General features: G+C 38.0%; 1 protein-coding gene across 1 annotated transcript in view; it reads left to right on the top strand.

Annotated features, from left to right (window-relative positions):
* Positions 1 to 21,959: 21,959 nt before the first annotated feature.
* Positions 21,960 to 24,661, top strand: part of RIPK2 (receptor interacting serine/threonine kinase 2) — a 47,729-nt gene continuing 45,027 nt past the window's right edge. Inside the window, exon 1 of the mRNA XM_016431811.2 lies at positions 21,960 to 22,332. Coding sequence (XP_016287297.1) covers positions 22,145 to 22,332 — 188 coding nt within the window. The 5' untranslated portion in view covers positions 21,960 to 22,144. The remainder of the gene's footprint in view (positions 22,333 to 24,661) is intronic.

Here is a 24,661-nt window from a genome sequence, read left to right as displayed (position 1 = left end):
TATTCTTCCCACCAAATGTCAATCTATCTTGATTTATTTCTATTAGGTGCTAAATATTTCTCCTTATCTTGTTATTTTTATTGTTATTATCCAGTTCTGCCAAAGCACTTAGAGTTAAGAAGACATAATCTTCCATGGCTATGGCTAATAAGTAGAGAGGATAGGAACCCTTAGGACATGAATCTTCTAACCTCAAAGGAGGCTACCAATCCTAAATAAAAATCTTTTTCTTTCTCCAAAAGAAATCATCTTTGCATTCTAATTACTCTTCTCCTCAAGTATCCCTCACCTCAACCAACCAATCAGCCAGCCAACATTTACTAAGTGTCTACTGCTCAGGTGCAGGCACATAAACCCTTCCCAGAGGACCCTGGAACCCAGATTCTCATCCTTCTAACTCAGTCTGGCAGCTTCCAACCTCCCTGTCTCCAGAGATTAACTTTCTCCTTTCCTTTACCCCTTTGCTTTCTGGAGGCTTCCCCCAATTAGCCACACTCTTAGAACCGCTTGCACAATTCCTGACCCACTCTTCCCCCTTTTGCCTACTTTCATAATTACTGGCTTTACACAAAATCTTTCTGTTGGTTGCATGTCTAATTTTCTCATATTAGATTATAAACTTCCTGAGGGAAAAGGATTGTCCTTCATTTTTAGCCAAACCAACAAATACATATTCTGTATCCTCAGGGTGTTCAATAAATACACCTTAGCTAAATGAACAATCTGCCAAAGAGAACCCTGGATAAATTTCACATTCTAACAGCCAGACAAAGTTGGAAAATAAGATACAAAACCATGGAATGGTTTCAGAAGATCAAAGACCTAGAAAAGTGGCCAACATTTAATTTCAAGCTTTGTCCTATTTTTCTTAAAGCTTTTTTTTTTAATGATCATCAAATAAACTTTAGCTCTCTCTGAGATGCCAGATAGCATCAGCGACTATGTAAAGAATAGCTTGTTTTTCTTTTTAAAAATCATTTATTTCATGCTTATCTGCTTTTTATATTTGCTCAGAGATAACTTTTGAAGAAATTGACTGATCTTGACTAAATCAATCTATAAATATTTATTAAGCACCTACCTTGTGCCAGCCACTGTGCTAATCATGACCTTTGTTATTTCAATGTATAGTTTACTCTACTACACTGAAACAAAAAGGAAAAAGTGCTATGCAGAAGAAAGAGTGTAGAAGTTGGAGTCAAATTACATGGGTTCTAATCCCAGCTCTATCACTTTGCTTATGTGACCTGTACAAATCACTTCACATTTCTGGGCTTTAGTATCATGCTCTATAAATTAAAAGGGCTGAATTAGATGACCTCAAAGATTCTTTTGGGCTCTAAATGAGAGATCCTCTCAATAAAATGTAAATTATTTGAAGGAAGGGTCTGTTTTTCATTTTTATCCTCAGTGTGTATAGCATACAAGTGTTTTATAAATGGTTCTTGGATTAGATTTGATTGGACTGACTTTAAATATATATTTTCAAGTCATAGAATATCAATCACTACTGTAAGGGAATATTGGAAATCATCTGATTCCATACCCTTTTTTACCAGTAAGGAAACTGAAAACCACAGTTCTCTATCTTGATTCACAGGAACCAACTGGATGAAGAGGTAAGTCAACGCTGATGAAAAACAAAGAAAAGCAGGGCTCTTTGGAGGCAAATATCTGCCCAGAGATTGGTTGAGGCAGCCCTGCTTCCATACTGTGTTGAAGGAAAGCAAAGACTGGGACTAAGGTAATCCATCAAAGTTGAATTCTGAATAAAGACTAGGAGGATTTTTCTCCTGAGGAAAACAAAGAGCATCAAGGCAAAGGCACCCAGGGACAAATTTGCAAATGAAGTCATCATGTAGGCAAAAATTAAGTTCCAAAAAAAGCTAATCAATTGTGATGAGAATAATAGAGATAGATCTGAGGTATGCGAGCTGCCAGGCATAAACATATGACTAGTTCCTTATCTGCTTGGCATTGGGCAGCCCTTTGTATGAAGGGTGGATCTCGGGTACACAAACACATACACACCTTCCCCTTACTGATGAACACATCACATTGCAAGAGTGGATGGATGTGTCTCTGACATCCACTCCCTTTGGGTGCTCCTCATTCCCTGAGATGTTAGATTGACGGAATATTACCTCTATAAACTACAAAGCTTACAAGTTACAGACAGATGCCCAGGTTCCTTCTTTGGGAACACAACCCTCCTTGTCTAAAAAATACATGGCGAGGGGCCATGGTGTCCTCAAGAGTCCAGTTCTATCGATTAAGAAATTTCCAGGGAGCCCTGATCATCAACGGGGAAGCATGTAGACATGGTTGGATATAGACTGGACTATGGATGAAAATCAGAGCAGGGATGTGTTTAGGAAATGAGATGAAACAAGAGAGAATTAGCCTCTCTGCCAGGAATGTGCGCATTGCCTAATTAACTGGTTTCCCTAAAGGGAAATAGGCATAAAGGCTTCATGCAGCAAAGTTACTAAACTCTTCAAAGCTTGTTTCTTCATCCATTAAATGGGGTAGGGAAGCTTGAACTACATCAACTGAACAACTAAAGAGCATTTATTTATTAAGCAAATATTATGTATCAGGGCAGCTAGGTTATTCCATGGACAGAGCACTGAGCCTGGGATAGGAAAGACATGAATTCAAATTAAGCCTTCAGAAAGTACTAGCTGTGTGACCCTGGGCAAATCGTCACTTCACCTGTATTGGCTTTAATTCACTAAAGAAGAAAATGGCAAACCACTCCAGTATCTTTGCCAAGAAAGTCCCACAGACAGCATTGGGATGCTATGGTCCACAGGGCCATGAAGAGCTAGACAAGACTGAACAACAACAAATTCCTATATTTAGGGTAGTGAGATGACACAGTGGACAATGTGCTGAGCCTGGAGTCAGGAAGATTCCTCTTCCTGAGCTCATATCTGACCTCAGACACTTACTAGACACTTTTACAAACATTTCATTTGATACTCACAATAGCCCCATGAGTCACTTAACCTTGTCTGCCTCAGTTTCCTCATCTGTAAAATGATCTGGAGAAGGACATGGCAAACCACTCCAGTATTTTTGCCAAGAAAACTCCCACAAAAAGTGGGACAAGACTGAAAAGACTGGACATGCAGTGGGAATACAAAAATGAAAATTAAAAACTGTCCCTGCCCTCAAAAAACTAATCATTAAAGTTTCTTCCTTCTTTAAGTCCTATTGACATGGATAAGTTCACAACCTACAAAGCTTTCCTAGGCAAGAGCTGTTGATTTGTCCACTATTTTCAAACAAATCTGACCATCTCACCACCTGAAGATCACTAAGTGGCACAGTAGAGAGGGTGATGGACTTGGAATCAGGAAGACCTGAATTGGAATCCTACCTCAGACACTGACGATGTGACTTTGGGCAAGTTATTTAACCCCTCAATCTCTGTAAAATGAGGATAACTCGGGGTTGTTATGAGAATCAAATGAGATATTTGTGAAATTTAAAACATTATGTAAATGTTATTATCTAAAGGTGGTTTGTAAGTCAGACTAAGTAGACTCCCCTAGAGGACTAAAGTGTGAGGAGGAGAAATGAGAAACTGATTGTAGAATTCATCATTCACATTAAGTGGTGTTACAAGTATATAGGCAAGGTGAATTGTAATAAAATTGTGGGTAACTATGGGAAAGCGGTGGAGCCAGATGTTTGGGTGAAGGATAGTAAAACATCTTAGGTTCTTCTCCAGGGTACTTATAGTATGGGAATTCAGATGGCCCAAAAGATACAGGATGCTTTTTAGACAAAAAAAAAAATGAATATTTACACGGACTGTAACAGACATACAAACTGAAGTATAAGATCAACTGGGTACCATTATCAAGGTGAATGTTAAGACCACAAAGCTGAAACATCTTCTGAATAACCAGGCAGGTGGCTTCAGTGGCAGTGACTCCCTCCAAGGAATGGAGTTGACAATATTTTTCATTATATTAATAACTACCTAATTAGATGTGTCAAATATTCACTAGATAAGTCACTTAATTTCTCTGGAATTGGAAATTGGAAAGTTCTCTGCAAACCTTAACATACTACATAAATGTGAGGTATCATAAGCCAAACCAAGCAAATAGCTCCTATAGGTCCAAATTGACTGAACTATATGCTGCCATGTATATATGAGGTTCTTTTATCAGTGGTAGCATGTATTGCACCATTATGTCCCCTTATCCGTTGTCCAATAGGATGCCTAAATTTATAGTGGGAAGACCTCACATGACACCTGATGTAATTTTCCAATGTATTACATATTTTATATATTAGTTTTACTTCTGTCTTTGTGTCTTATTCAATCATTTTTCTGTAACCCCCATAAAAGCAAACACTCTTTCTTATCTACAATTTGTATCTCCCCTAGCAAATGATTCTCTGTATAGAAATCAATAAATGTTTGTTGAAATTTCAAGATTTAAAATTTACAGCTATAGGCCCTTCCCCTCTTCTTATAGAGAAGGAAACATCAGAACAGTTATGACCTAGAGCATGGGCTTCAGGGTATGGTGGTTAACCAAAGTCACAAAGGCAGTGAACAGCAAAGTAAACTTTATCCTGAGGAATGGGTGGAAAAGAAAAATTCATTCCAACAGCCATGAAGGCTGCTGAAGCTGGTGCTGTGGAGTGCTTAGAGCTAGGCCATACATGGAGAACACCAAAGTCATCCACTGCATCCCAGGTCCCTGCCAGACATGCTGACTTTTATCTTGCCCCTGGGCTTCAGGGCTATGGAAGACAGGGATGAAGCTGACAATTCTGTGCAATTCACCTGGAAGTCTAGATGCCCAGGTCCTCCTAACCTTAAGCCTGTCTCTATCCACTGAGCTACTGAAGAAACTGCCCCAAGCAAGTTCATTTTTTTTAAATACACAAAGACCTCAATGAAATAATGAAAAGCAAAAAAGAGAAGACAGAGAACACAATATACAACTACAGAATTAACGTTTGAAGAATAACTTGTGAATGCCTACTTCCTGATAAATAGAAACATAAAAGACATAATTTACATGTACATTTTTTTAGTTATTGTGTTGTTGTTGAGATGTTTTCTTTAGTGTGGGAAGGGGAGAGAGGGAGAGAGGTACCTGGAATATCAATAAGTTAATTGATAAATAGAAATAACAAAAATAAATTTATTTTTTTTATTTTTTATCTTTATTTTATTACAATAACAAATTTACACATAATTTTTTCCAAAGTTACATGATTCATATTGGCTCCCTCCCCTCTTCCCTCCCTGCTTCCAGAGTTGACAAGCAATTCCACTGGGTTATACATGAAACAGATTTCCATATTATTCATTTTTATAGGTGAATAATCTTATAAAACCAAAACCCCAAATCACATACCCAGATAAACAAGTGATAAATCATATGCTTCCATCTGCATTTTTACTCCAATAGTTCTTTCTCTGGAGATGGATAGTATTCTTTTTCATAAGCCCCTTTGAATTGTCCTGGATCATTGTGATCATTGTGTTGCTGTTAGTAGCAAAGTCTATCGTAAACAAATTAATTTTAAATTTTTAACATTAATAAATGTTAATAATATTCTATAATAATATATTAAAATATATATTTAGTATTTTATAATATACATTTGTGACAGCTAAAAAAGTGGGAGACTGCAGTATATAGTGATGAGATTACTTCTTTATACAAAACCAATTGGTTCATTATTAGGATCCAGGTATCATAAATTAGGGTCATTCAAAGTAGAAATTAGAAAAAACAATTCTATGTAAATAGAAGGAGTTTTTAAAAAAATAAGACTTAATCTGTTTCTTTTACTCATTTAAATTCCTGCATTAAGCAGAAAGTCCTCTCCAAGTGAATGAGTATGTGGCAATTCAGCATCTTGATTAGAAAAAGGAAAAAGAGAAGGCACACACACAAGACTTTCTTTCTACACCCAGGAGCCATGGTTGGGGTGTCCAGTCTTCCAAATCTACATTTAGATTGAAACTATGTGATGGTGTGGCAGCTTCCCTAAAGATTCCCTCCCTGGTTACCTTCCCTTTCATATAGGAAAAGCTTTATGTTAGAAATGCTCCCTCCTTTAGATGGGGCTCAAGAACTGTGCATGGTGCAGAGCAAGGCATTCATCTGCTGCCTCGTTGCCTTTGATTTATGCTTTGGGATCTATGATCTATAGGACTGAACAAGTCACTTCATTTCTATCTGCCTCAAATTCATCAAGCTCTCAGGGTCGTTGTGAGGATCCAGTGAGACCAATTTTGTAAAGTGTTGAGTGTATTAGGAGTTTATTCAATGCTTATTCCCTTCCTTTTCCTCTCCAACAGGAGATAAAAGCAGGGGACTGCCCTAGTTCTGTTTTCCCCAGGATTGGCTAACCAAGGGGATGTGGTGGTTCTTAGCTACCATCCTGGGTTTCCTGGAGTTATTTGAGTCCAAATGAACCCTTATCTGTTATAATTAAATAAACAAGGGGAGGATTGTTTCGGGAGTAAAAGTGAAAGTAAATAATGAGTAATAAGAGCCACCTGTTTTACATAAATACATCAATCAGTTAATCTTCACATTGATCTTCTCAGGAAGTTCTGCCTCTTAGATTAGAGGAATAGATTTGGATCATATTCCCAAGCAAAATTCAAAAGCCTTTGCTTGTGGCTTTTCCCCTGTAGCCTTCCACATAGGATAACTAACTAAAATGCTATAGGAGGGAGGGAATACTCTGTGATCATACAAAGATCCTGGCAAGGATCTACAGCTAATACACAGAGCAAAGCTAGGTGGCACAGTGGATGGAGTGTGGACCTGGAATCAGGAAGGCCTGAATTCAAGTCCAGCCTCACACACTTAATAGTTGTATAAACCTGAGCAAGACCCTTAATCCTGTATGCCTCAGTTTCCTCATCTGTAAAATGAGCTGGAGGAGGACATGTCAAATCACCTTATCTTTTCCAAGAAAACTCCAAATGGGGTCATGAAGAATTGAAGGGATTGAACAATAATGTAGAAACATATTGAATGGGTGTATGTATGCATGCATGGATGTATGTATGTATATATAATGTTTTAATATACATAAGCATATGTTAAGATATATGTGTAAGTATGGATATATGTAATATGTGTCTAATATATGTGCCCATGTTAAGATATGTAGGTATGTATCTGTGTATATATGTGTAATATGTATATAATATACATATGCTTATGTTAAGATATATATAGATATATGTATGAGTATGTATTATGTAATTTATCTGCTCCCCAAGACTCCAATTCCCAGCATTCCATGTTCCTTCTCACATTACATCCTTATATTTTGGAGATAGTTTGTGTAACCCTAACTCTCTTTTCCCACTAATGCGGCTGGGAAAACTTTACTCAAGTTTTTACTTTTGTTCCTTTACTTGTGTATTTTTTCTACTTCAAGTGATTATTAATAAATCTTATAAAAATATAATACTTGGAATTATTGTATATTAATTTAAATCTTACAGTATATATATCTACATAAAATATGTGTATAATATACATATGCATATATAAAGATATATGTATAGGTATGTGTATATGTGTACATATATATCTATTCTGTGTATATAATATGCCTATGCTAAGATATGTGTAGATATATGTATGCATATCTATGTATGTATATATAGTGTGTGTATAATATATATATATATATCTTAAGGTATATATATTTAAAATATATGTATTATATACATATGCCTGTGTTAAGATATGTGTATAGATATGTATGGTTGCATATATTCATGTGTGTATAATAGCTATGCATATGTTAAAATATATGTATAGGTATGTGTACATAATATATGTGCCTATGTTGAGGTATGTGTATGTATGTGTATATGATATACCTAGGCATAGGTTAAGATATATGTACAGGCATGTATGTGTGTATGTATTATATGTGCATATGTTCATATAGGCATATGCACGTGTGTTTATATACATATACATGTGTATACATACATGCATGCATGCATACATACATACATATATGAATGACAGAGTCTTAGAGGAAAGAGACTACAACAGAAAGAGTGAAGCTACTCTAGCAGGGAATCTCTCTTGGGAACTTGTACCCTCAAGAACCAAGAAGATCCAATATCTTCAAACCCACCCAAAATCTTAAATAACCCCAAATAAACCTCTTCTCTGGTCAAAGGTTGTGCTATTCCCTCAATCATAATAAAGGAAATTCTATAATAATATAGAATAATATAATAATCATCCATAAATGATGAATATCTAATCCTGCAGGGGAACCAATACTGCCATAACCTTCCAAGGAGCGGTACCCTATAACTGTGTTGGGCTTGAAATCAGAAAGGTTCAAATCTCGCCTCAACATTTACTAAAAACTCTGTGACCGTGGGCAAATCCCGAACGCCTAACCTCCACTCCTCTCACCCACAAAAGAGAATTGCCCACCATCCGGGGCTGTTCTGAGCAAGAGCTGACTGGCTCCCCTGAGCTCTCTTGCGCATCCAACATGCTGGGGGAAGTGTGTCCTTTCCGATGTGTCTGGCGGGGCAATGGTTAAGAAAGCGGGGTCTATGATCAGGAGAGACCTGATTTCAAATTTAGACTCTGTCACGCACTGTCTCTGTGACCCCCGGTAAGTCAGTTTGCCTCAGTTTCCTCAACTATCAAAAGCAGATCCTGCTTCCCAGGGTGGTTGTGAGGATACAATTAGATAACATTATCAAAGAGCCTGGCCCATATTAAGAGCTTGCTAAGTGCTTCTTTCCTTCCTTTTTCCTCTCAGGCAGTCAAGAAGTTACCCATATACTTACTCAGTTCAGTCGGAGCCTGTCTGCTCTGAATAGGAATTCCTCAACATACTTGATTCAAGGATGGCAATATAGGCCAACCTGCCCATGCCCTTTGGCAAACCCAGGCAGCTACCTCAAGCCAAACAATGCTACACCTCTTTTGTGCCTAGACACGTAGATATAAGCATAAGAATACCAAACTTAGGACTTTGGCCAAAGGATCACAATGTTTTAAACAGCTGATCAATACATGACATCACGGTGGCCTGCAAAAGTTAATAATTCTCATTTGGTGCCAGGATGGAGCTTAAGCTTTTGATTAAAAATGTCCTTAAAGGCTGAAATACATGCACACACAAACACACCATTTAACTCAATGTAAAATGATGACAGTGAAATGAATTTTTAGTTCTAACCTTATTCAATGTCTTTAGGAAAATGTCCAGTGTAAATCAGAGACAATGGAATTCCCCAGGAGAAATTCCACCAACAAACAAATCTTTTCCTTATACTGTCTGTGCTGATGGGGAATTCCCACTTGTTACCAAATTTCTCTCCTCCTTTACAAAATGAAACTGGACAACTGTATTCTGCAACTACATACAGTAGGAAATTCAGGGCTGGAGTTAAAGGTGAAGAATTTGAGTTTCCTCTCCATTACTATATATATATGAATATATTTTCTTAATATGTATTCATCATTTGATTATAATCTTGTATATCACTATTATTTTAAAAGGGAAGAAGACTGAGAATAGAGCTTATCACTCATGTTTATTGCAGTTGATATGACAGATTTTCTTTGGGGATTCACATATTCCATTCCTGTATCAAATAAGAAACTATCAAAAAGTCTCCAAAGAAATGAGGAAATGAATGCAATCTAAAAAATAAGGCAAAAAAGAAAAAAGAAAAAGCAACAAGGCAAAAAGATGTCTTGTCTGGCAACCCCTCATTTATAAATAATAAAAGCATGAGGAACCTATATGTAAAGGATAATGTAATACACAAGCCACTACATCTTTCAACATCATCTTCTTAAGAGTAGTGACTCATTTAAAGCAAAGCAATCTCTAAAACCCTAAGGAGATAAGGCTGGGTCTTATCTGTAGTCAACTCTCTGTCATCCTAGCTACTTAATAGGGTAAGAATTTAATTTTTTTAACCGTTTGTTTCTACAAATTATTAAAACTGCGAGCAAAGGTAATAATTTTGAATGTGAAAAATTCTAGTTGTAATGAAAATAAGAAGAGTAGAAAATAGGGGTTTGCGCTCAATCTTCCATTAGCTAGTTATATGACTGGGAAAATAATTTATTTGATGGTGGGGTCCTCGGTTTCTTTATCTATAAAATAAGGAGTTTGGGGCAAATGGTCTTTGTGTTCATTTTCAGGAGTTTTTAAAAAACAAACCACTGAACTAGGAATAAGCTTTATTTTGTTTCATTTTATTTTACTCTTGAGATGAGGTCTAACCCAGGTTGGAAGTGCAAAGACCACTTAAAGGTCAGTCCCCCTAGACAGATGCTTTAACTTTCTCTGTTTCTTATCTGAGCTGCTTCTCCCCTCCTTTAGGCAACCTGGTGACCCTCCCCACCATCTCCACCATACTGGTGAGGGACTTGATGGGGGCATTCAATAAACTTTGGCTCAATATTCCTGAGTTCTAGCAATCCACCAGCCTCAGTCTCCCCAGTAACAAGGACTACAGACATTTGCCACCAACCCAGCTAATAGGTACAAAAGCTTCCATTGGACTCTTTGGAAGAAAGGCGTGAACAGGGAAGGTGTAATTTTCAATTACATTTTATAATAAAACCTAAGCTGATTTAAGCACATTAGTGCCAAGTATGTAATTGCCTCTTGCTGAGATATAAAACCCCTTGTAATGTTAAAGGTTAAAGATGCATAAATGAGGTATTTAAGAGTTTTCCCACAGACCTAAATCAAGATGTGAAGAAGCATAATTATATATTAGGAATATTGCTAGACGTCACAAGATGGTGAAAAGAGATTCCTTAATCAACTGAAGAGGTTCATCGGGCCTTGTTCAATGGATGAAGGCAACTGACACCCTACAGGAAAAAATATAGATTGGCCAAAGAAATTACAATGCACATACAAAACACCACCACCACCATCTTGGACCTATATAATGGCACTAAGGTCCATGCCCATTTTCCCCATGGATGCCATATTTGTTGCTACAAGTGTCCTCCCAAGATTTATGGAGTGAGAAATTCTCTCTATACCAACTCAGCTGGATTCTCAGGATCTGTTCCTCTGTAGAGCTCAATTCTTAATTGTCAGGGCTAGCTTTCGTTTGAGTACAGAAATGGTTTTCCTTTCTATTGCCAGAAGTCCATCTTAAACCTGTTTCCTCCCGGAATAATTTATTATTCAGCAAATAATTTATTATATCAGAGAAGGGGGGGGAGAGAGAGAGAGGAACTGGCATATATTTCTATGGATAAATATATAGATAGAATGGAGAATTGATTCTCTAAGCTAATATTTGGTTGTTCCCTGTGTGTATTACTTGTCTCCATCCAGTGAACAAGGTGCTAGGATAAAATAACATTTTTGCACTTGTTTGAGGGCTATAGGAAAACACTTCAACACTTCCTTTATAGAAGGAACTCCCTTAGAATTTTTTATAGCTTATAAATCATCTCTATTTCCTTAGAGTGTTTAATTAGGGTGAGAAATCAGTGGCTCTAGCTATAGAACTTCAATTTTGTGCGAGTACCTAAAACACCTCAATCTCTCCATATGGTTTTATTAACAATATTACCATGTCTATGTTATTATACAGTATTAAACAATCCATAGCAGACAAAAGTGATTATGTCCTATTATCCCAGTCAAATTTATGCATCATCTAAAGTTATTATCAAGCATCCTATCCTGATTCACCGAAGCAAGTCTTCCAGACTTTCTAGAGGGCACACCTTACCTAGCCAAAACAGACACGCTTTTGACCTATATATAACATGAGCCCAGATGTTATGCTCTATTCCAAGTTGGAACTTGCAAATATGTGTTATATGGAACTTGTTCTACCAACCACAGGTTTAACACTGATTTGAGCTCCATATCCGAAATTTTTATTGGTCAAAACCATGCATGATTTTAATGAGCCATTTATACGGGTTATAACCTGACTTTTTAAAGGAGAAGTCATTTAGTTTTAATTTTAGGTACTCAATAAATATTTACTGAATTGAAGGAACCAATGGGAAACTAATCAGCATAATGGTCTGTAGTAGTTTGCTGTAGGGTTCTGTTTTATCTAATGTTATCAAAACTTGGATGAAGACAGGAATCATGCTTATAAAAACTGCAGCTATAAAGTAAAATAAGCAGAACCAGAAGAACACTGTTCACAGTCACAGCAATATTTGTGGATGAACAACTGTGAATGACCTAGTTATTCTCAGCAATACCAATGATCCAATCCTAGCTACTTATCATGAAAAATGTTATCTGCTCTCCAAGAAAGAATTGGAGTCTAAATGCAGACTGAAAAATTGTGGGGAAAAATTCATTTAAAATTTTTTTTTTCCATTTGAGAACTCTTCAACAAAATGACTAATATGGAAAAACATTTTAGATTATTACATATGTAAAACCTATATTGGACTATTTGCTATCCCAGGGAGGGGGGATAACAGAGAGGGAGGGAAGGAGAAAGGGTCAAAAGAAGAGAATGTGGAGCTCAAAACTTTTCTTAAAATGTTAAAAATTGTTTTTACATGTAATAAGGGGAAAATAAAATAGCATCAAAACATACATAAATGAATAAACAAATGAATGAATGAATGAGTGAATGAGTGAATGAATGAATGAAGCCTGCGCTTGACAAAAAAGTTGGAAGGAATAGCTAATTCTATGGATTGGCATAACCAAGATTCAAAAAGGTTTTGGTAAAGTAGAACAGTGGGTTTACACAAGATTAATTTCAATAGAAATCAACATAAAAACCCCAGAAAGAGGAGGCCTACCTTTTAGGGTTTTCATTAACTATAAATAAGCTCATTATGAGCCAAATTTATGAAATAGCTGCTTTTAATTTTTAAAAAATTGATGCAATATCAGGGCACATCAATAGAAATATAACTTCCAGATCAAGAAAAACAATCATCCAACTATCCCTTCTGCACTTGTCAAGCAATAGCCCATATTATATATTGAGTTTGGGGAGCCATGTTTTAAGTGAGACTTTGACAAATCTGAGCCTATCAAAAGGAAGATGATCATTGTAGGAATGGGTGTAGAAGCCATGTGGAATTCCATGAGGAATGAATTGGCAAAAATGAAGATATCTAGATTGGAGAAGACTTGGGGGAGACTTTCTAGATGTCATCAAAGAATCTGAGAAGTGGAAGAAGGGGCCTCAGAGTTGTATACCTGATCAATCATCTTTCCAATTATACAGCTCAATCCTCATCTTCCTTATTATCTCTGCAGCATTTGAACCTGGCAGGTAATCTCTCTTCTCTGACTTTTCAGGACACTTTCTTTTTTAAACCCTTACCTTCCATCTTAGAATCAATAGTGTATTGGTTCCAAGGCAGAAAAGTGGTAAAGGCTAGGCAATGGGGGTTATGTGACTTGCCCAGGGTCACAAAGCCATCTGAGGTCAGATTTGCAGGACACTTTCTTGACTTTCTTTCTACCTTCTCAGACTGCTCCTTCTCAGTATCCTTTACTGAATATCAACCATAACACATGGATTGTGTGCCCCAGGAATCAGTGTACTCTATCCCAGACTCTTTTCTTTCTTGCCATCAGTATTTCTTAAGAGAGTTTGATTAAATCATGCAGAAAGTTAATGCAACACAAAATCATATTAGGTTTTCTACTGTCCCTTTTACTAATATTTAGCTCATAGTCTACTAAAATTTCCATATCTTCTTTTTATTAATTTTCATAAATCTACCAATTAACAACATGGACATTTCAACATATAGGAAACAAATCTGTATGGGAAACTAAACTGTTAAAGATACAATTTTTTAAAAGGAACATACATATAACATATAATTTAATAACATAAAAACAAAACTCATTTTTACATCCTCTTTGCCCTTTTTTCCTTCTTCAAACTACTTTCTAAACCTGTTTTCACAGTCTTCTACTTGTAAATGTGATTTTTTAAAAATCCAAGCATAAGATTTTATAATTCTTTCTAACAAATTTTATTTCACAAGATTTGGCTTGAAATTCTGGCCTCTTCAGATGTTTTTGAATCTTGATGCTATTATTCATTGTGCTGATGATTCCTCCCAATTTTATGACATATGCAAATTTAATAAGCATGTCATATGTCTGGCGTGTACGGGGTGCTCAGGGAGAAGTAATATCTTTGGTATGGAGGGCTTGTCGTGCCCTCCTAGGGCAGCTCTCCAGCCTCTGACCCTCACCTGACACCCAGCTCTCACTTGTGGCTCCCAGTAGCTGCTAGCATGCGGCAGCGGCATCGGCCACACCCCGGGCAATGGCTTTGACAGGCTGGCTAAACCTTGTGAGGGTAGCCATCGGGTCATTGACCCCTGGTGAACCAGGGCTTTGCTCACCCAGCATGTGAAGACTGCTTTGGCTGAACAGGAGGAAGAAACCAACAAGAAGGTTCAACGGCTGAGAGGGCGACGCAGCAAAGCACTGTGGAGTGCTTAGGGCATGTTGGAGCACAAAAGACAACACGGCCATCCAATGCAGCTGAGGAAGTCTCCAGGTGTAACGACTTTTCGTGCCACTGGACCCAGGCTTCCAACGCTGAGAGTGGGACTGTCTCTGTGCATCGGCTTTTCCACTTAAATCTTCATGCACAAGTGTCTTTGTGCACAAAAACACACAAAGACAATCGTCATCCTCGGTTACCGAGAGACTACTACTACTACATTTATGTCTTAATCTAGGCTAATTATAAAAAATAACAACATTACAAAGTTAAGCTTAGATCTCTGGAGCTCTCCACAGAAGAGCTTCTTCCAAATTAAAAAAATAAAGCTTTAAGGATGGGTCATTTAGCCAATTATGAATCCAAAGAATTATATTATTGTCTATCATATCTTTCTATCTTTTTTACCAGAATATCATGAGTCAACAATATTGTACAGAAGCTAAGAATGCTAACACGATCTTGGACTACATTAAGAGAGAAATGATGTCTAATCCAAGGAAGTATTACTTTCCCCTGAAAAGACCACATTTGGAAATGCAGCTAAATAGCTCAGTGGATAGACAGTCAGATCTAGAGACTGGAAGTCCTGAGTTCAAATCCAGCCTCAGACACTTCTTAGTTGTGTGACCCTGGACAAATCACTTAACACCAATTGCCTAGCCCTTGTCACTATTCTGCCTTGAAATCAATGCTTATTATTGATTTTAAGATAGAAGTTAAGGTTTTAAAAAAAGATCACATTTTGGATATTGTGTTCCATTCTGGGGACCATATTTTAAGAACACCAATAAATGGAATATATTTGGTAAATTGGCTTTTAAGTTTATGTCAGATGACAGTCATTCAAAAGACCTCAGAATGTTTAGTTTGGAGAAGAAATTACTTAGGAGGGTCATGATAGGTGTCTTCAAGAATTTAAAAGACTCAGGAAAGCATAAGTAATAAATGCAATTTTTTCAGATCATAATTCAATAAAAATTGTAATCAACAAGGGCTCATGGAAAGGCAAATTAAAATTAATTGGAAACTAAACAATCTAATTCTTCAAATGGTTAAAAAATAAATCATAGAAATTGGAAACTAAAGGGATGTCCCTCAACTGGGAAATAGCTGACCAAAATGTGGTATATGACAGTGATGGACTACTACTGTCCAGTAAGAAATGATGAACAGGATGATTTCTGAAAGAGTTGGAAAGACCTCCATGAGCTGATGCAGAGTGAAATAAACAGAACCAGGAGAACACTATACACAGTAACAGCAATATCATGGAATAATCAACTGTGATAGTCTTTGCTACTAATAGCAACGCCATGATCCAAGACAATTCTGAGGGGCTTCTGACAAAGAATGCTATCCACCTCCAGAGAAAGAACTGTTGGAGTAAGAATGCAGATGGATGCATATGATTTATCACTTGTTTATTTGGTTTATGTTTGGGGAGGGGTTGTTTTTATAAGATTATTCACTTATAAAAATGAACAATATGGAAATGTTTTGTGTGATGTATATATGTATGATACATATATAATGTATGTATACATATGCATACTACAGGTGTGTATAATGTGTATGGCATGTATATGTCTATACATGTGTATAATATGTATAATACATGTATAACCCAGACTGAATGGATGTCAGCTCCAGGAGGGGGAAGGGAAGAAAGAAGGGAGACGAGTTGAACCATGTAACTTTGAAAAACTTATGTGGAGATTTGTTATTAAAATAAAAAATCCAAATTAAAATTAATTTTAATTAAAAGGACTATTATGAGAGATTCTCAATTTTTTCAATGGTAGTGATGGTAGTGTTAGAAAGGAAAGAAAATAGATTTTTTTCATTAAAAATGTAATTTTAAAAAAGGAAAGACTTGTATAAAAAGAAATTCAATTTGTTCTATTTGATAACAAAGAGCAGAACTAGGAGTAAAGGCTGGAACTTCCAAAGGAGCAAATAAAGGCTTGATATAAGGAAAAACTTAATACAATTAAATTTATTCAGAAGCTAGATGGGGCAATAGATAGAGTTCTAGGCCTGAAATCAGGAAGACCTGAATTCAAAGGTGACACCAGACACTTAACTAGCTATGTGATCCTGGGAGATATTTCATCTGTAAAATGCAAATAATAATAGCACCTCCCTCCCAGGGTTGTTGTGAGGACAAAATAAGATTACCAAAGTAAAGCATTTAATTCAGTACCTGGCATATAGCAAACTCTATATCAATGTTAGCTTTCATTTTTTTAAATTATAAAAGTGAAATAAGTTGACTTGAAAGGCAATGAGTTTTCTCCCCAGATCAACTTTAGACAAAAGCTGGCTAAGTACATTGCAACATGGGTAAAATGCTGGCATTCTTTTTTCAGGTATATATTAGACTCAATACTGACCGAGATTTCTTCCATCCTAGAGATTCTATATTAAATCAACAGAAAATCTACAGTGAAAATTTTAGCAACATTTTTCTTCCTCTAGCCCTATGCTTCTAAAATTGCACATTGAAAGACAGAGTAATATCATGATCATTTAGAATGTGAGTCCCTTGAAGGCAGAGAGTATTTTTCTTTCTTCCTTTGCACCTTCAAATAATTAATTCAGTGCTAGAACACAACAAAGGATGAATAGAAAAATTCTTGATGATATGACTCATTAACCTGGCCAAAGTAACTGGAGTCAATTTAAGGAGATGCCTGAGCCCTAGACACCCTGAGGCATGTCCTCAGGAGCCCTAAAAAAATCACCTTGAATTTTCCATATTCCTCTGGTCTTCATTCATCCCTCCAACTCTGTCTGCCTATATAGGACATGGAGTATTAGTTCTTTAAGGTGAAGGCTGTGTCCCAAATCTAGTATAAAATGAGGTACCCTTCCTTTTTTATTGTGTTCCCTTCCCTCCTCCTTTCTTAAGTTTTTTTTTTTTCCTTTAGAGGCTTTCTCTCAAACATTTCAAATAAACAGGCCATTGTTTTTAGCTTTGAAAAAAATCTTGAACAGATCTTAAAAGTTTTACAAGTCCAACTATATCTGATTACCATGAATTCTACCTCCTTGAGGGAAGCATGGAGATCTAGAAAAAAATAAATTATAGGCTGGAGTTTTAAAAAGAATTCATTTTGGTCACCATCAGCAATGGGATGTCTACTATATAATGAAGTATCTAACTATTTCCCTATAAAGCCAAGCTATCAAACTAGAAACCCATAGGCCCTAAGTGGCCCAGCTCAGTGCCCACTAGAACCAGATTAAAATGCAATCGAGAAATATTCAACAAAATAAATAAAATACAATATTTTGGGGGCTGTTTAGTTGTTTGTCTCGTCATATCTATCCCCATTTGACATTTTCTTAGATACTGGAGTGGTGTGCCATTTCCTTCTCTAACTAATTTTATAGATGAGGAAACTGAGGCAAATAGGGTTAAGTGATTTGCCCAGGGTCACATATTTAGTAAATGTCTGGGGCCAGATTTGAACTAGAGACCATGAGTCTTCTGACTCTAGGTGGGGGAAGTCTAATCAATAAATCACCAAGCTGAACTCAACATAGAAAATATGAATTTGTCTTTTTCTTTTTTTTTAATTTTATAATATTTTATTTGATCATTTCCATGCATTATTCATTGAAGACAAAGATCATTTTCTTTTCCTCCCCCCCAACCCCCGTAGACGACGAGTGATTCCACTGGGTATCACATGTGTTATTGATTTGAACCCATTGCCATGTTGTTAATATTTGCATTAGAGTGTTCGTTTAGAGTCTCTCCTCTGTCATGTCCCCTCAACCGCTGTAGTCAGGCAGTTGCTTTTCCTCAGTGTTTCCACTCCCACAGTTTGTCCTCTGCTTATGGATAGTGTTTTTTCTCCTAGATCCCTGCAGATTGTTCAGGGACATTACACCACCACTAATGGAGAAGTCCATTATGTTTGATTATACCACAGTGTATCAGTCTCTGTGTACAATGTTCTCCTGATTCTGCTCCTCTCACTCTGCATCACGTCCTGGAGGTCATTTCAGTCTCCATGGAATTCCTCCACTTTATTATTCCTTTTAGCACAATAGTATTCCATCGCCAACATATACCACAATTTGTTCAGCCACTCCCCAATTGATGGGCATCCCCTTGTTTTCCAGTTTTTGGCCACCACAAAGAGCACAGCTATGAATATTCTTGTACAAGTCTTTTTCTCCATTATCTCTTTGGGGTACAAGCCCAGCAGTGCTATGGCTGGATCAAAGGGCAGACAGTCTTTTATCGCCCTTTGGGCATAGTTCCAAATTGCCCTCCAGAATGGTTGGATCAGTTCACAACTCCACCAGCAATGAATTAATGTCCCTACTTTGCCACATCCCCTCCAGCATTCATTACTTTCCTTTGCTATCATGTTAGCCAATCTGCTAGGTGTGATGTGATACCTCAGAGTTGTTTTGATTTGCATCTCTCTGATTATAAGAGATTTAGAACACTCCTGCATGTGCTTATTAATAGTTTTGATTTCTTTATCTGAATACTGCCTATCCATGTCCCTTGCCCATTTATCAATTGGAGAATGGCTTGGTTTTTGTACAATTGATTTAGCTCTTTATAAATTTGAGTAATTAAACCTTTGTCAGAGGTTTCTATGAAGATTTTTTCCCAATTTGTTGTTTTCCTTCTGATTTTAGTTACGTTGGTTTTCTTTGTACAAAAACTTTTTAATTTGATGTAGTAGAAATTATTTATTTTACATTTTGTGATTCTTTCTATGTCTTGCTTGGTTTTAAAGTCTTTCTCCTCCCAAAGGTCTGACATGTATACTATTCTGTGTTTACCCAATTTACTTATGTTTTCCTTCTTTATGTTTAAGTCATTCACCCATTTTGAATTTATCTTGGTGTAGGGTGTGAGGTGTTGATCAATTCCTAGTCTCTCCCACACTGTCTTCCAATTTTCCCAGCAGTTTTTATCGAATAGTGGATTTTTGTCCCAAAAGCTGGGATCTTTGGGTTTATCATATACTGTCTTGCTGAGGTCGCTTTCCCCCAGTCTATTCCACTGATCCTCCTTTCTGTCTCTTAGCCAGTACCAAATTGTTTTGATGACTGCTGCTTTGTAATATAGTTTGAGGTCTGGGACTGCAAGGCCCCCCTCATTTGTGTTTTTTTTTTTCATTATTTCCCTGGATATCCTTGATCTTTTGTTATTCCAAATGAACTTTGTTATGGTTTTTTCTAAATCAGTAAAGAAATTTTTTGGGAGTTCCATGGGTATGTCACTAAATAGATAAATAAGTTTGGGTAGGATGGTCATTTTTATTATATTGCCTTGTCCTACCCATGAGCAGTTAATGTTTTTCCAATTGCTCGTGAATTTGTCTTTTTCTAAGGCAATATGTTTCCCACTAAGATCCTTTTCTCTTTGTTTTTCTTTTGAGTTTGACACCACTGCTCTAAAAGAAAACATTTTAAGGCAGAAGAAAAGTTTAAAATTTTCATTATACCTTTCCACTGGATGAAACCAGTAACTCACCCTTGGAGTAATGCAGTAATACAAGAAACACTTGCTGATCCGGTAGCTGAGGATACCTGTAACAGGGCAAGTATTCCATATCTACAAGTCTGTTGTTCAAGCTATTACCTCTGTTATTGCTGCCACATTCATTCAGCTCCCAAAGAGGGCTCAGTGACAACTAATGATTTTAGAAGAGTCACTTAACTTCTCTGGACCTTGGTTTCTCCATCAGCAAAATGAGAGTGCTAGCTACAATTTTTTCTCTTTGATTTTATTGCCTCTCTCTTCTCCTCCACCCTCCACACCCCCCATCACCCCCCCAAAAAAAGAAAGAATGAGACAACTATCATTGGGAATGCTTAGTTTGAAATGTATGCTTTAAGGTCCATGAGCTTTTTGTAGAGAAACAAATTTACAAAATCCTCATCAGGGGGATAAAGGCAAACGAGAATAAAACAAAACAATATGCTTTCCATAAATTTTTTTTAAAAGAGGCTAGATTTTCCCCCCAAGGGAGATTGCCTGGTGTAATGTTCAAAGCACTGAATATTTTTTTTTCAGTCAGAAGACCAGTATCAAATCCCTAAGGTGTGTGATCTTGGATAAGTCACTAACTCAAGAGCTCGGTTTCCACATCTTTAAATGAGGTTGTTTAAATAGCCCCCATTTTCCAGTTCTAAATATAGACACCTAAAAAAGCTGGAGCCCGATTAAATTCAGTACGTTGTTACGGGTTAAGAAAAGGAAGGGGAGGGGGAGGGAGGAGATTCGAGGGGAAGAATTAAAAGAGCAAAATTCCTTTAGAATATATTATATCACGACATTTCTTTCCTTGCATCTTCTGTATCGACAGAACAATGAGTAAGAATTAGTCTTGGGCAAATAGTACCTGATTTGGGGGACAGAGACTTTACCTCATTATTCTCCAATATGTGGCGCTTAAAAAAAAAAGGCAAAATTTATTCTTATTAAATTTCCAAAAAACAAACAAACAAACAAACAAAAAACATTTTTAGTGTTTCTCACCAAGGGCTTCCATCCAGTTAAGTTACTACTTTCTCCCCTCCCCACTCCGCTTCCCATCCACCCCTCATTCCAGACATCGCTATCCGGTTTGGCAATTCCCAATCCATACGTGCTGGCTAGAATGAGAGAACTCTAGTCCCCGGGGATGATCCTGCGGCTCAGGCGGGAAACATGCTGCCGGCCACACTTCGGGGCTTTCCCAAAGAGAAAGGGTGGCTTTTCCTGAAGTCAGAGAGGGTAGAAGAAAATAAAAAGTGGAATTCCCCGATCGATCGCTTTGCTTCTTTTAGTCTGTAGGGCAAAACTTTTCTTCCACTGCTGCTCACACTTCACGCCCAGCAACTCAATAGTGCCTTATGAGGAGGAGGTGTCTAACAAGGGTGGAGACCTAGAGTTTGGCTTCTAACTCTGCGAGAGCTGGCTAGGGGGGTGGGATCAAGCCACAGGGTGTGAGAGCCCGAATCGGGTGACTGCGGCTCAGGAGAGGAAGGGAGAAGGCAGGGGAGGTCGAACTGAGCTGCCTTGGCCAGGCAGCAGCGCGTCTTCTCTCACGCGCGGATTCCGGGGCTTGGGGAGGTTTTGAAGCTGGTGACGTAGCCTGGCAAGTTTGGGAAGGGAGGAGCGGCCAGAGCCAGACCTAGACTGTGTTGGGAAAGAATTCTACAGTATCTAAAGAGGGTTGGGGGAGGATCTCGGGAGGGGAAAGAAAGAGGCACTCCCTGGGAAAAGAAATATTGAGATCAAAACAACTTTGGTGGGAGAGTGTTCTCGTCTCCTGGAGAGAACTTTCGGGGCTGAGGGCTGATCGAAACACTGAAGATTATCTGTTTGCGGCTAGCGAGGCTTAGCGGAGTTGGGGAAGGAGGGACATTGCTTTCCCGATGTGCTGAAGGGGAGGGAGCCAGTCCCAGACCGGGGTCCGAGGGGGGGGGCGAGGTCCGGGGGGGGGGGGAGCGCCAATGCCCGCGCTCCCGCCGCAGGAGGTGGAAGAGAAGAAGGTGGGAGTGTAGTAGCCGCTGCCAACCCGGAACTGTCCCTCTAGAAGCACCGACCTGCAACTAGAGGAGCCGGGGGCTTCCCCAGTCCGGCGCTAAGGCTGTGAGCAGTGCGGTACGGCCACGAGGATGAACGGGGACAGTGCGGACAGCCTAGCCATCTCCAGCTCATTGCCCACCATTCCTTATCACAAGCTCGCCGACCTGCGCTTTCTGAGCCGGGGGGCATCAGGTACAGTGTCCTCGGCACGCCATGCCGACTGGCGCATCCAGGTGGCAGTGAAGCACCTGCACTTCCAGACTCCACTGCAGGAAAGGTAATGACCCTGACTCTCTCGACCCTTCCTTGACATTCGCTAATATGTACATCTCCGCTTAGGAGAGGTGCACATCCCCTCGCCGCGCCTTCCCTACCCCCTCCCTTGGCTCGGGGAAGTGGCCAGGCTACACGCGTGCACACACATGCTTACCTACTCAGGTGCGCGCTCTCCTGCCTTCCCCTAGGCACCTCCTCCTTACCTGGGCTGCTTTATGGTTTGGAATAGAAGCAGGTGGGAGAGAGGCGTGGATAAATTTAACCTTCTGTCTTGTGCCTCGCTCATTCGCTAAATCCCAAACCCAATAGCATTTCCTCGCCATCCCTAAATGCACTTCTTCGGCTTTGGATTTGTGTTTGCCCTTTATGGATGTGCCAATTTTTTTGTTGTTGTTTTGTTTTGTTTTGTTTTTTATTATTTTTGAAGAGGCTCAGTAGGGTTTGTTTTGTTTTGGGTGGTTGTACCTCTTATTTATTGACTTTAAGAAACTTTAAATACCATAACACATTAGACTTGTTGCTCCTCCCAACCTGGAATTAAGGTCACTGGCTGTGGGACAAACTGCCTTTTATTTTTATGTTCCCCATAGTATGTGGTAACTGGTGGGGGCTGTGCCTCCCTGGCCTTGGGCTGACTTAAAGGAAATGGCTAGAATTTTGAGGAAATCCTGCTTTCGATTTCACTTCCAGAACTATTAGCTACCCAACCCTTCAATTCTATTTGTGCCAACTGCAAATCTTGACACTGGCCTGTACATCCTGGGCTTTATTTTGTCATTTAACTGCACCCTACAGTCATTTTGCTGTGGGTTCACTTTAATGACTAATCTTCCCACAGGATCATAGAATGTTAATCATAAGAGACTTAAGAGAGCATCCAATGAAGACAACTCTTAATTTTAGAGGAGTGAAAACTGAGGCCCAGAAAAATTAAATAATCTGCCCAAAGCCCTCCAGTAAGCAGAAAACTCAAAAGATTTGGAGTTTTTTGTTTTACTTCTAAACTGAGAACTTTTCTATCCCAACAGTATGTAGAATTTGTAAATATTAAACTACAGCATGATGAAAGACATGGTACGTTTTCTCCTTAAATACACCTTTACACTATGGCTCAGCCTCTACCAAATCCTGTCTCCTAGGACGGTCAGGATCTGATTGCTTTCTCTTGCCTCACTCCCCTCCCCCCATTCCCACATCACTTTCAATTATTAACTGCTAAAAATGGGAAGTCACCAGAAGCTGAGGCTGGGTAGACCTCTAATCAAGCTCACAGCATCAGACATTTGGGTATCAATGGAGATTGTCCAGTAGAGTCCAGTCTGGTCATATGTAAGATTTGATGTTTGTTCACTTTGAGTCCTTTGTTTTGGAGAAACTGATGTTAGGACATTATCTATAACTGATCTAGAGTTGTTGATAAGAGTGGATATATATTTAGAACCCATTTGATTTTTTTTATTTTTTAATTAATTTATTTTATCACATTAAAATTCCCATCCTTTTCACCCTCCTCTGTCCACATTAAAGAAGGTATCATTTGACAAAAATACATAGAGTTATGCAAAGTTATTTCTTGCTTATTTCTATTTCTTAATTCTTTCCATTAGCTATTTTTAAATAATTCAATCTTCTCTAAAAGCTTGTATTTCTCTTATAAACAGAGCCCTGCTCCAAGGTTATTAACCATCCAAGTTTCAATTAAAGGATGTTTTGCAGGGGAAAAGATACAGGAGAAATTTTCTCTTTTCCCCACTCTAAAAATGATATTATTCAATTTTCATCATCAAAAAATCTTGATGACTTTTTGGTCTTTAGAATTAAGTCTCATTCTGGCTGAGTAGGAGAATGAGAATTTGAATATGTTTATAGTAAGTATATTTATATATGTACATATATATGGTATATATGATGATTTATGCTCATCAGTTCAGAGACATCATGGGGTAGTAGATAAAGCAAAAGCATGACCTGTTTTTGATTTCTACCTTGAATATGACCTACCTACATAATCACAAGAGAGTCAGAGAGGGGCAGGTAGTTGACTCCTTGGATTGAGAGTCAGACCTGTAGACAGTAGGTCCTGGGTTCAAAAGTGACTTCAGACACATCCTAATTGTGTGACCCTGGACAAGTCACTTAATCCCCAACACCTAGCTCTTATTGCTCTTCTGCCTTGAAACCAATACACAGTATTGATTTGATTCAAGATGGAAGGTAAGGATTTATAAAAAAAAAATTTTTTTTTAAATCATAGCCTCAGTTTTCTCATCTGTAAGCTGGAGTAATATTTATACCTCTTACTTCACTAAATTGTAGGATGAGTGGTTTTT

This window comes from Monodelphis domestica, chromosome 3 (assembly GCF_027887165.1).
Source record: "Monodelphis domestica isolate mMonDom1 chromosome 3, mMonDom1.pri, whole genome shotgun sequence".
In the NCBI taxonomy this organism is placed as follows: Eukaryota; Metazoa; Chordata; class Mammalia; order Didelphimorphia; family Didelphidae; genus Monodelphis; species Monodelphis domestica.
This window is presented reverse-complemented; position numbering and strand designations above follow the sequence as displayed.